The sequence below is a fragment of the Paroedura picta genome, chromosome 4 (assembly GCF_049243985.1).
Source record: "Paroedura picta isolate Pp20150507F chromosome 4, Ppicta_v3.0, whole genome shotgun sequence".
NCBI classification, from domain to species: Eukaryota; Metazoa; Chordata; class Lepidosauria; order Squamata; family Gekkonidae; genus Paroedura; species Paroedura picta.
The window spans coordinates 87,183,610-87,197,337 of record NC_135372.1 but is presented as its reverse complement, the minus strand read 5'-3'; the positions used below and the strand labels follow the sequence as shown (position 1 = coordinate 87,197,337).

Sequence of the window (13,728 nt, the reverse complement as noted above, 5' to 3'; positions counted from 1 at the left end):
CCCCAGGGAAGTTCATTTGGCCTTGGCCAGGGCCAGGGCTTTTTTGGTCCTGGCCCCGACCTGGTGGAATGAGTTCCCGGATGAGCAGAGGGCCCTTCAGGAGCTTTTGGCATTGACCAGGAAGATCTGATACCCTCTGGACAAGAGAAGCATGAAGTGCAAGACTTGACCCCCCCACTAGCTGGCCATCATTGTGGGGGATGAGTCAGCACTCAGGGCTCCCCATGTGACTGGTTTTAAGCATTTAGTTAGTGCCATGGGATTGTTTTGTCACCACCATAGGGGTTTTTAATGGGTGTTATAATGGCTTAATATTGTATTTTATTGAGGTTTTTAGTGTGACCCGCCGTGAGCCAAGTTACTGAGAGTGGCGGGATATAAATCACAACATAAACAAACAAACAAGACTAAAACACAGGATTTATAGTCAAGTCTTACAGTTTCCCGAGATAGGCTTGAACTATATTTAAAATTTAAATGTTAAGCAGCCACATTTCCTAAACTGCGATGAGCAGCCAATGTGGATGGGAAAGTTTGTAATCAAAGTTCTATAGCTTTTAGATTCCAAGGCTCTGCATGCACATGTTTGAGATCCCATGTGCATGATGTAAGAGACAACAAAGAAAAAGGATGTGTTCCAATATCTTTGCTTTGCACACAAAACATTCCTCTGGTCTACATGCACATTAACCTCAGCTATCTAGCTTATGACCCTGAAGTTAGCAAAATTCTAGACATTTCTACTTAAAAATTACTGGTGGAAAAAATATATAGGTACTATCTAACCAATATGTTTGTGATGCATATATACATTATTTTCATAAATAATGTTTAAATCATATTTGAGTTTCTCTTGTAAAATTTGAGAACATATGATCATTAGGATAAAGAAGTGGAAGAAATAATATTTATTCATTAGATTTTTAGCTCACCACTCTAGAGACTCTTGGTGGGTCACAATATAAAATCTCCATAAAACATATAAAGCCTATCTAGTCCATAACAATGTCGACATGACATTAAAAGCAATCTGAACCATATAGAATGCCAATGAGAATTAGGCCACCTATAGATTTTTCATTCACATTACAAACTGAATTGAGCACAAACTACTTTATGACTCTGAGGTTTTCATTTAAAAGTAAGATGATTTACATCACTGGGTTAACCAGCAACAAATAAGGCTATTTTAGATCATGATGGAAACCAATTTTCTAGTTTTGTGATTCATGTATTTCCTGAAAAAGTGTACCAATTTCTGCATAAGCAATTAAAGCATAATGATTTGTAACTAAATCGAATCTTTATCTAGTTCTAACATCCAAACTGGCTACTACTGACATTTTTATGTCAGGGAAGTAGTTATGACATTAAAGATTTGTAGTTGAATGTTTGCAGAAATTGAATATTTTTCCTAGAAGGAAGATCTGGTAATTACTGGGCAAGATAGTAGTTTTCCATGATTAGTTCAGAGAATAAATATTCATAATTTATGCAACAAATAACCAACAATCAACATATCTAGAATGCTTGATCTCAAAAGGGAGCTTTTTGGTGCTGGCCTACATAGAAAAATCCAGCTTTTACCCAATCATTGTATGGAGATCTGATTTTGTATTTACTGTTTAACAATAATCAGAGCATTTAAACAATTCAGAAGAGCTCAAGCCATTTCTGTAATGAATTAGCAAAATGTACATATAAACAAAATATATAGGATTGGCTAAGGAATTAGATTTGATAGACAGAGTGCCTGAAGAACTATGGATGGAGGTTCGCAACATTGTACAAGAGGTAGCAACTAAAACCATCTCAAAGAAAAAGAAATGCAAGAAAGCAAAACGGTTGTCTGAGGAAGCTTTACAAATAGCTGAGGAGAGAAGGGAAGTGAAAGGCAAAGGAGAAAGGGAAAGATACACCCAACTGAATGCTCAATTCCAGAGAATAGCTAGAAGAGATAAGAATACCTTCTTAAATGAAGAGTGCAAACAAATAGAAGAAAAGAATAGGGAGGAGCAAAGATCTCTTCAAGAAAATTGGAGATATGAAGAGAACGTTTCATGCAAAGATGAGTATGATAAAGCAGTGGTCCCCAGCCCCCGGTGCTGGGACTGGTACCGGCCCATGGATCAGTCAGTAACAGGCCGTTGCTCCTCCTTGTCCTCCTCCCTGGCTGCTGCCTCGGGGGCTGCTCTGCCGCTCTGCCACCGGCTCACCTTTGGTGCTCTCCAGCAGCTGTCATGGCTGGGGCTCTCCCTTGGCGTGACACTGTGCAGTTGCTGCTGGCAGCACCCCCCAGCAGGCGGCAGGAAGTTAGGGGCACCAGTGGGAAAGCAAGTGGAGCAGGGGCTCAGGTGGCGGCGACATCCCTCAGCAGAAGACTACTCCCCCCCACCCAGGCCTCAGTAAAATTGTCAAGTGTTGACCGGTCCCCAGTGATAAAAAGGTTGGGGACCACTGTGATAAAGGACAAAAATGGTAGGGACCTAACTGAAGCAGAAGAGATTTTAAAAAGGTGGCAAAATTATACAGAAGAACTATACAAGAGCAAGCTTAACATCCCTGATAACCACCCAGGGCTAGTCACTGACCTGGAGCCAGACATCCTGGAATATGAAGTCAAATGGGCCTTAGTTGAACTATTCAAAATCTTAAAAAACGATGCAGTAAAAGTGCTACACTCAATATACCAGCAAATTTGGAAAACTCAGCAGTGGCCACGGGATTGGAAAAGGTCAGTTTACATTCTAATCCCAAAGAAGGGCAATGCCAAAGAATGTTCAAACTACCGCACCATTGCACTCATTTCTTATGCTAGCAAAGTTATGCTCAAAATCCTACAAGCTAGGCTCCAACAATATGTGGACTGAGAACTTCCAGAAGTACAGGCAGGATTTCAAAGAGGCAGAGGAACTAGAGATTAAATTGCCAACATACGCTGGATGATGGAGAAAGCTAGTGAGTTCCAGAAGAACATCTACTTCTGCTTCATTGACTATGCTAAAGCCTTTGATTGTGTGGAGCACAACAAATTGTGGCAAGTTCTTACAGAGATGGGAATACCAGAGCATCTTATCTGTCTCTTGAGAAACCTATATGCAGCTCAAGAAGCAACAGTGAGAACCGGGCATGGCATCACTGATAGGTTCAAAATTGAAAAAGGAGTTTGGCAAGGCTGTATACTGTCGCCTTGTCTATTTAACTTGTATGCGGAGCACATCATGAGAAATGTGGGGTTACATGAGTCACAAATTGGGATCAAGACTGCAGAGAAAAATATCAACAACCTCAGATATTCAGATGATACTACTCTAATGGCAGAAAGTGAAGAGGAACTAAATAGCCTGTTGATGCGGGTGAAGGAGGAGAGTGCAAAAGTTGGCTTGAAACTCAACATCAAGAAAACGAAGATCATGGCATCTGGCCCTCACAATTCCTGGCAAATAGATGGGGAAGAAATGGAGGTAGTGACAGGTTTTATTTTCCTCGGCTCCAAGATCACTGCATATGGGGACTGCAGCAAAGATATTAAAAGATGTTTGCTCCTGGGGAGGTAAACTAAGGCAAATCTAGACAGCGTCCTAAAAAGCAGAGACATCACCCTGCCAACAAAAGTGCGTTTAGTCAAGGCTATGGTCTTCCCAGCTACAATGTATGGCTGTGAAAGTTGGACCATAAGGAAGGCCGAGTGTCAAAGAATTGAAGGTTTTGAACTCTGGTGCTGGAGAACACTCTTGAGAGTCCCTTGGACTACAAGGCGAACAAACCGGTCAGTCCTAGAGGAGTGCAGCCCTGACTGCTCCTTAGAAGGCCAGATCCTGAAGATGAAACTCAAATACTTTGGCCACCTCATGAGAAGGAAGGACTCACTGCAGAAGAGCCTAATGGTGGGAGAAATTGAGGGCAAAAGAAGAAGGGGACGACACAGAATGAGGTGGCTGGATGGAGTCACTGAAGCAGTTAAATGGACTCCGGGGAATGATAGAGGACAGGAAGGCCTGGAGGATCATTGTCCATGGGGTTGCGATGGATCGGACACGACTTCGCACATAACAAAATATTTTACTTGATAAAACAACATTATTTACCTTGAAATGTCACCCCAATACCATTCTGCCTCCTGAAGTGAAGAACTGCAGTTCTCCTTGATGCAACTTGTATTTACTGGAGTCACTGGTTTGGAGGGCTTCGGGGGAAGAGCTGGAAGAGAATTTTTGCTTGTTAACATTTTGAATTTTCTCAATAACAGTAGAAAAGTAACAGTGGGGATTCAATCAAGGGACTTAGACATTAAGTCTAAGCAAAGCATTCTATGCCATGCTAAAAATCAGACTGAAGAGAAGTGTAATCTTAAATGCATATTTTGTTTTCTATTTTTTTTTCCAGGAATTGGAGCTCAAGTTATAGCATGCTATAAGTAATGCAACTATCCTGAATGAAAGTGGAAGCTTAAATCGGTATATTTCATCAGTGCTGGTTCAAATCCCACATCACTTCATTGTGTCCAGAAGCTTATGATTGTTTTAAGAACAAACAGCGCCAATGATTTATGCAATAAGAAAACATTCTGTCAGCTTCCACCATTTACTTATCTTGAAATTCAAATACTGCCAGAAAGACTTTCTCTCTCATTTCTGCAGTCTGAATAAGTCATTGTGTTGCATCTTCCTATATGCTGGTAAATGAGCTAGAACAGGATTCTCTGGTCTCAGAGCTCAGTGCTGTTACAACCACTGGAGGCTTCAGTATGCAGATGCATTGGCACTAGGCTCCTCTGTGAGTCAATCATCATAAGAATGCATAGAAATTTAAAGCCATGCCATATCCACAACTAGGTTCATGAGTCAACCTTCCTCATAATACTAGTGTCTCTGTAAGCAGTACCACTGCCAGTCACCAGAAATCCAGTGTAAAATAAGGTTTTATATTGTCTTCCTTTTATGGCTGAGTCAGTATACTGGGTCTGGATTAGTGTTGACAGCTCTGGGCTGGAAATACCTTGAGACTTTGGGGTAGACCTAAGGAAGGTGAGTTTGGGGCATATCTGTATCTTTTCCCTGCTTCCTGTAAACCGCCCTGAGCCTCCGGGGAGGGCATTAAATAAACAAACAAGCAAGCAAGCAAACAAACAAAGCCACAGAGTTCAACTTCCAAATTATCCTGAACTTTGACCTAGACATTCACCCATTGGGCTGCTGGATCAAGCATTTTCAGTTAGCAGCATTCATTCTGTGGTATATAACCATCAGATTTCCGGATACAGGATCCTATTTGAAACACACAGGTACAAATGGTCCTCAGGGCCAATGTCAACACACCAGTCAAACCAACTTGCTTGCTTCTGAAATAAGTTTAAATCTGAACTGTTTGCATAAAATAGAACCCCCCCCCCCAAAAAAAGAGTAAATACTGGGATTGGGCCAACTATTAAATACAGCACTGGGCATGCCAAAGTACTGGCCAATCTGCCACTGATCATAGCACTGCCTTGATTCACAATGCAACTGAACAAAGCCCCATTAGGCCTGTTCCCATTGCCCGCTGTTCAGAACATTTAAAAACCTGTAGCATTACATATGGTATCACATAAACTGGAACCCCGAAGTAAAGTGGTACTGCAACCAGCATCACATCCCTCATACCTTTGCCAACAATTCCCCTCCCAGTTGCTAGACACTGCCTGACAACACTGAATTGAGCCAGGGGAGAGGGCGGAGGGAACAGAATATGGCTGGAAGAAAGAAGCATATTACGTTTTAGCAACAATTGACTTTTTAAGTGTCTGAAAATCAAATCCAGACTTTTCTGAGGAACTGCAATGTGCTCATACATCCATATGCGGACAGTTTCAGAAAGAGTGAATAACCCAAGTTCCTGTCCTGTGGCTAAGTTCCCATCTATATTATTATACAGAATATTACATTATGTTATACTAGGAATCAAGCCCATTTTAAAAGAGGATAAAATGGATGCTAGGGCGGCCAGGAGAAGGCGGCGCAGCCCCCCCCCCCATGGCAGCTCTGAGGAGGCTTCTCCCGGCTGCTGGAGCGGCCCCTACAGGACTTACCGCATCAGCTGCCAGTCAGTCGATGTGGTGATTCCGTGGCCGGGCAAAGCAGCCAACGGGGAGCCGCTGCTTGGGGCGGGATGGACACTCGGAGGGGCCAAACAGGAGCCGCTTTGCGGCTCCTGATTGGCCTCTCCGAGTTTTTATCCCGGACAGGGCCCACCCTAACTCCTCCCACACAGCCCTTAGTCAATTATTAAGTCCGTGGCGTGGCGCGCCGCACCGCGGGCGGGTTTACAGATATTCCCCATCTATATTATAAAGCAAATTAACCCAAGGTTATGTTTACAAAAGCACCCCCAAATTAAAAAATTTCCCCTCCGCAACCACTGAGCCAGCTTAATGTAGTGGTTATTTATTTTATTTAGATTTTTATACTGCCCTTCCATATCGCTCTGGGCGGTTTACATAAATCATCATGCGGTAATTACATGGAACATCACAACAAATATAGCAGTTATAACATAACGTAACATATAAACTAGGATATTTCTGCAGAACATTGTTCAACAAAGATAGCCACTTTAACCCTTAGGGAGATCATGTTTAGTTGTGTAAGGGGTGTGTCTGGGGGGACCAGTGAATGTTGTTGGGTTGGTCAGCCTCAAGCAAATGCCTGGTGGAGGGGTTCCCTTTTGCAGACCATGAGAAATTGTGGGAGATTGGGCAGGGCCTGATCTCTTCAGGGAGTTCATTCCACCAGGTGGGGGCCAGGACAGAAAAGGCACATCGATGTGCTTCTTTGGGGCTAGGGATCACCAGCTGGTTGGTGGTGGCGCCAACTTCTAATCTGGCAAGCCGGGTTTGATTCCCCACTCCTCCTCCACCTGCAGCCAGCTGGGTGACTTTGGACTTGCCACAGCACTGATAGAGCTGTTCTGACCGAGTAGTAATATCAGGGCTCTCTCAGCCTTACCCATCTCACAGGGTTTCTGTTGTGGGGAGAAGAAAGAGAAGGCAATTGTAAGTCACTCAGACTTTTTCTGTTAGAGAACAGTGGCATATAAGAACCAGCTCTTCTTCACTGCAGCAAGCCATGCTATACTATATTTTCAAGAAGAACAAAATTCACATTTATAGCTTATGTTTATTATTATTATTATTATTATTATTATTATTATTATTATTATTATTATTATCTCGATTTATTTCCCGCCGCTCCCAAATGGCTCGTGGCGGGTTACAGTGTCTTAAAACCCCGTTAAAAATATCACAGCATGGCGGCACAATAATAAAATCCCCTTCCTAAAAAAATGGGGGTGTGGAGGAGAAGGAGGTCAACGGTGTTCAAGAAGAAGCCCGTGGGAGAGCAGTCGATGTACCACAGTTTACCACTTCAGCAATCACATATTCTGGATCTGTGCTAGAACAGTATTAGAGCCTCTGTGGAGTAACATGAATGAAATGTCAAGTAACAAAATATTGTTTATTAAATTTTCTCCCAGATTTTTATATATGAAGCAAAAATATGTGCAGGAGTGAAGAAATTCTTGCAGAAGAAAGCACAATCCTGTGATATAATCCTGATTTCTTGGGAGACCTGGATTTCTCTTCTATAACATATCAAAACCCCCTCCAATAGTTGTAAGACAAATTTGGAAAAGCAATAGCACATGCGATCACAATGGTTGTGAATTATGCAATTTCATCCTGAAATTTTTATACTACTTATAACTTTAAATTAGCATAGAATTAGTATCACCTCTAGTGTCTTCTCCAAATTGCAGTACAATACAAGAATTGCCCTTACCTAAGATTTTCAAGTGCTTAAGAGGCTATCCTCTGTGCAATTCCTAGAGATCCCAGTAGAGAGGACCCATGCACTGATTGGTATTTTTGCCACAGAACTAGGTCACTTTAATACTGACAAGTGGATTTGCTGTGTTGAGCAATGTTCTTCAACACTACCCCTTGGAATTAACCATGCTGGGATTCAATTGACTGCGCAACCAAAATACCAGGCAACCCAGTGCCTTCAGTTCTACCTGAAACACTTGTGTTATCTTGCTGAGCTTAATTTATTAGGTAGTGAGATGGGATAGGAAGTTTTGGACCAGGTTGCATGTGGATGCAGTTGCTGTGTAACAAGACAAATGGTTTAACTTCCTTGTTCGGCACCTCACCAGCTTATACACCATAGATACCTTGCTCTCCCCACAACAGACACCCTGTGAGGCAGGTGAGGCTGAGAGAGCTCTGACAGGGCTGCACAGTGAGAACAGCTCTAATAGGAGTGTCATGAGCCCAAGGTCACCCAGCTGGCTGCATGTACAGGAGCAGGGAATTAAACCCTTCTTGCCCAATTAGAAGCCATCACTCCTTACCACTAGACCAAGCTGGTTCTTATATCCTTTTTCAACACTCACGGAAATTCATATCATCAATTTCCTATAAATATTAACATGCTTCGATTTCAAAGCATCCAAATATTTTTTTGTTTTGTGTTTACTGATACGTGGGGATTTCATAATTCATATTTCCATTTTTCTTTGTACAGAAGCTTTTACAAAAAAGTGAATCCAATAAACAACTTAATGTATTGCTTCAGAAATAATGTATTGATCATTATATTTATTATTAATACAACTCACTTCAGTGGCTCTTGGGAATTTGCTATTCTGTGTCAACCAATGCCAACTATGAAATGCTCCAGAATGTGCAACAATATATTATGATGCAAAGTGGGAAATGCTGTTTAGAACGCAAAGAGAATGAACAGGGAGGTATTTATTTGCCTCTCTGGAAGAAAATCACACATCAGTGCAAATTTTGGCACATTACCACCATTTTTGTCAAATAAATTACTGGCATATTGAGCCTATATAAAGTACCCATTACACTATAGTTCTATCATTTTCTCCTCTCCTTTTTATTTTGTTTCAGAAAATAGTGACCAAGTCTGAGCAGCAGAAAGGCAACTATGGAGAACCTGCTTCCCCCTCCCCAATAGTTCTGTAAGCTCAGAATCAATTATACTAACCCTTCCCCCCCCCCCATCCAGAGTAGGGGGATGATAAAGAACCATTATATCCTGTTTGTCTGATAAAAAAGCACCAGGGAGGCTTATTTTGACTTAGAAGCTTTAGCGTTTTGAGGTTATTGCTATCCAAGACCAAAGTAATAACATATATAACTATAGAACATGCAACTTGATATTTATTTACATATTGAAATTGTCATTTGACAGTTTTCTTAAAGCTTTAAATAAAAGCTAAACTTAGACCTTAATTTATACCAACTACCACCAGAGTTCTAAACTTAAAGATTTATTCCTAAACTAATCCAGGTCCGGTATATAGAATCGGATGTGGAAAGAGACACCATCAGTTCTCCATAGTGCAACAAGAGTCCCAGAGACATAGCCCATCTGCAATACTCTGGGGGGCAAAAGGAAGCCGAACTTACATAACAAAAATCTTCTAAACACACATTTGACCCATTATAAATGTATGCTTTTATTATCCCAGTTTCTTTTTAATAGTGCATACTCTGCAAAAGCAAGGAAATTGTGCACCTACCCCTTCCCCCCAACAAAATGTTTCTTTGACATGTCTTGTGGAATAGACTGGGATGAACTGTAGATAGGGTATTTTGCAGCACTAAAAGAGAATCATGGAAGTCAATGGTAATATTCATGGGAAGATTGGGTAGTCACATGAATTATGCATCACAACAGGACACTAGATCCTTATATTTACTGGACACATGCATCCCTTGATATCATTTCTATCTATCTATATCTTCTATCTATAATTTTTGACAGTAGCAATATTCAATTAGCATCTGTTAGTCCCAAAATGGAGATATTAGATCCTTTATTGCACAAAGCACTGTGGCTTAAGTTTTAATTTGCTGATTTAACAAATCTTTGGATCACTTGCATACAGCATCAATGTGGTCACTACCACACCTGTGTCCAGTGCAACAATGTATTACAGAGATTGTCAAGAGTATGCACAGACTTTAGAATAGGCTTCTATAACACTTTAAATTGACATTAATTTTAGAGTTACTAAGTTTTAAGACAACTTGAAAGCTTTAATGAGTGCTGAAAGTGGCTGCCTTTCTTTTAAATGAGGTATTATATCTATTCATAAATACCTTTCCTGGTTGCCTATTTGCTTCTGGGTTCGATTCAATGTGCTAGTACTTACCTGTAATGTCCTTCATGGCCTTGGACCCATTCATCTAAAAGGTCTGCATCTCTGTAAGTGAACTTGTCTTCCAGTATTACTGTCCTCCAGTTTCTGCCCACAGTGCCCTCTTGTAGATCAGTAAATGCCTACTTTCAGCCTAAGCGGTCATTGGGCCCACTCTACAGAACAGCTTGCTGGAAAAAGTTAAAGAGGGGCTGTTTAGGAGGGACTGTTTGAGAAGGCTCTTTGGTAACATTGACTTGTTTTGTATTTTTGGGCCAAGTCTGAGATTTATTCATTCTTAGTTTGGTCCTACATTATGTGTGACATTTAAAATATTATTTTAATGATCTGTGACACTTATAAGTCATATTTTTATTTTAATATTTTTGCCTATTAGTATGTTGTTAACAATCTGTAGCCTTTGGAAAAAGGTGGGTAAACTATTTACATAAATATTATAATTTAGTCCTATGAAAGAAGGCTATAGAGAAGGCAATGTTTTTGTAAGGCAACTATAAGAGACATATCATATTTCAAAGTATGAGTCGCAAACCAACTGACAGAATACCTGGAAGAAGCTTCGGTCCTAGACCCATCCCAGTCAGGCTTCCGGCCTGGCCATGGGGTAGAGACAGCACTAGTCGCCGTGACGGACGACCTCCGTCGCCAGTTGGATCGAGGCGGGTCAGCACTGCTGATATTATTAGACCTCTCAGCAGCGTTCGACACAGTCGATCACGAGCTTCTAGCTCGCCGCCTCATCGATGCTGGAATACAAGGGACAGCCTTTCAATGGCTGATCTCCTTCCTCCAGGATCGTGGACAGAGGGTTGCAATAGGAGAGAAAACATCAGGCCGCCGGCAACTTACTTGTGGAGTCCCACAAGGAGCGGTCCTCTCTCCTATCCTATTCAACATCTTCATGCGCCCTCTCGCACAGCTGGTATGGATGTTTGGGCTGGGTTGCCATCAATATGCAGATGACACCCAGCTCTTCCTCCTGATGGATGGCCGCCCTGACTCTCCCCCAGAAGCATTAGCCAGCTGCCTGGAAGCAGTGACGAGATGGCTCAAGCAGAGTCGTCTGAAGCTCAATCCTTCAAAGACGGAGGTCCTGTGGCTAGGTAGGAAGGGCCCATGCGAGGAAGCGCGCCTGCCTACCCTGGATGGCGTGCAGCTCTCTACGGCTCACTCTGCCAGGAACCTAGGCGTGATTCTGGACGCCTCCCTGACAATGGAGGCCCAGATCACAAAGGTAGCGCGGCTGGCATTCTACCATCTCCGCCAAGCCAAACTACTAGCGCCCTACCTGGCCCCGGAACACCTAGCCACAGTGATCCATGCGACGGTCACCTCTAGACTGGACTTTTGTAACTCGCTCTACGCAGGCCTGCCCTTAGCCCTGACCCGGAAACTACAACTAGTTCAAAATGCAGCAGCCAGGATCCTCACGGCAACACCATGGAGGTCCCATATCCGGCCTATTCTCCATCAGCTGCAATGGTTACCAGTTGAATTCCGGATCAGACTAAAGGTTCTGGTAATTACCTTCAAGGCCATACGCGGTCAGGGCCCAGTGTACCTGAGGGACCGCCTCCCCGCCTATGCCCCCAAAAGAGCTCTACGCTCTACTGCCTCCAATCAGCTAAGGATCCCTGGCCCTAAAGAAGTCCGTCTGGTCTCGACCAGGGCCAGAGCATTCTCTGTTCTGGCCCCTACCTGGTGGAACAAGCTCCCAGAGGAGATCAGGGCCCTGACGGAGCTTAAACAGTTCCGCAGGGCCTGCAAAAAGGAGCTCCTCCACCAGGCATTTGGCTGAGACCAGATGTAATCTACAGCGACCAAGGGCCCCTGCTCCCCCCCACCCCCCCTCAGAATCCCATCAACAAGCCCTGGACCTGTTTGTGTTATGATTGTTTATTGTTATACTGTGTTGTGTTTGGTTGCAATTGTTGGTTATTGGTGTACATGTTCTACAGACTGTTTTATGTATGGTTCTCTGTTATAATGTAAACCGCCCTGAGCCTCCGGGGAGGGCGGTATAAAAGTATGATAAATAAATAAATAAATATAATAGCCATCTAATCTTACAGCAAATGTTATGCAGGTGCTGACAAGTGCGTATCCTTTAAGGTACTTTTCCACTCTAAGAGAGTCCAAAAATCACAACTTAAAAAACAAACAAATAGTATCTAGCTTTAATATCAGCAGAGATAAATCTGAAAGTCTGATGATAAATATTTCCAGCATGATTTAATATTAAAACAAATCACCGACCTCCATATGTTATATGATGATATCCCCCCCCCACCCTGCCCAGCCACTAGGCTGTCAAACCTCAAAACATAAAGCCTCAGATTTTGTTGTTAGAACACAAGTAGCTTCTAACCACTAAGAAACATGTTAAACTTTAGGGATTAATCCAGAATGGCTGGTTATTAAACAAAGGATATCATGTGCAGGTACATAAACATGCTCAAACCCAGACATCAATGAATAGCTCGTATGAACTGCTATATTACTTTGCAAAAGCGAAGCTAAACACCATTTCTCACACTGGAATGGCTCCTCGGTAGCCTGCTTATTAGTAACTCTAATCCTTAGCCAGCATCACCAGCCAACCTGCGTTCAGAATTCCACTGATTCTGATTGGGATTTGAGAAACTGAACTCTGAAGGGAAACAGTGCTTCAACCAATGATAGCACTGTACAAGATCATACGTTGCTGACGTTTGTACTTAAGATTGTATCTGTGGAAGTTCCAGCAGGTCGTTTTAATACAGATGTTCTGTTTCTGCAAATATGATCTCCCTTTTCTGTGTGCATAATTTGGCTTCACGAAATCCCAAACCTCTCTCTACAGAAATTTAATGCTTCAATACACAAACTAAAGCTCCAGAGTTGGCAATGAAATTAAGACAATGAATTAAGACAATGAAAAAGAACATACATGCAGTCTACACATGGGCATCTCCCTAACAGAAGCTATCTGATCAAAGCAATTTGTCTCAGAATATGTAATAGAAATTTAGATCTGAACAACTGCTTTTGAAACCTCAAAAGACTTGTAGGAATTCACTTACATATTTCTTTTTTAAAAAGAATGATTTAAATGTGTATTCTTTTCTGTCTGAAAAACTTTCTTTTGACCAGTATGCTCGAAAGGCACTACATATTCTTTATCCTCTATTTAGCCAACAATTCTGGCTACCATATATAATTCCAATGTAGAAGATTGTAGTGAACTTTAACACATACATTTGAGGCAGGTGTGATTTATGTTTAATATATACATTTTGCCCATGGCAGAAATTATTAAATATTTCCAAAGCAAGCTTCCCTAGGTCAAGAAAAAATTAAGCTTTCTGAAGCTGTAAATTAAAAGGCATGGCACCAATGTATCTAAAAGTTGCAGCCATGTAACTTGATACTGATACCCTGAAATGTTACTAGTACCTGAAATTTCATATACAATGCATTCTACCATTATTTGTTCCTCCCCTCAACAGTATTAGTTTTAGA

At 41.9% G+C, this 13,728-nt stretch overlaps 1 protein-coding gene across 3 annotated transcripts in view; it reads right to left on the bottom strand.

The window, feature by feature from the left end:
* Positions 1 to 13,728, bottom strand: part of PIK3R3 (phosphoinositide-3-kinase regulatory subunit 3) — a 50,566-nt gene that overhangs the window by 21,829 nt on the left and 15,009 nt on the right. For all 3 annotated transcript variants that reach the window (XM_077333897.1, XM_077333899.1, XM_077333900.1), the window contains one exon: positions 4,089 to 4,200. In XM_077333897.1, coding sequence (XP_077190012.1) covers positions 4,089 to 4,200 — 112 coding nt within the window. The remainder of the gene's footprint in view (positions 1 to 4,088; positions 4,201 to 13,728) is intronic.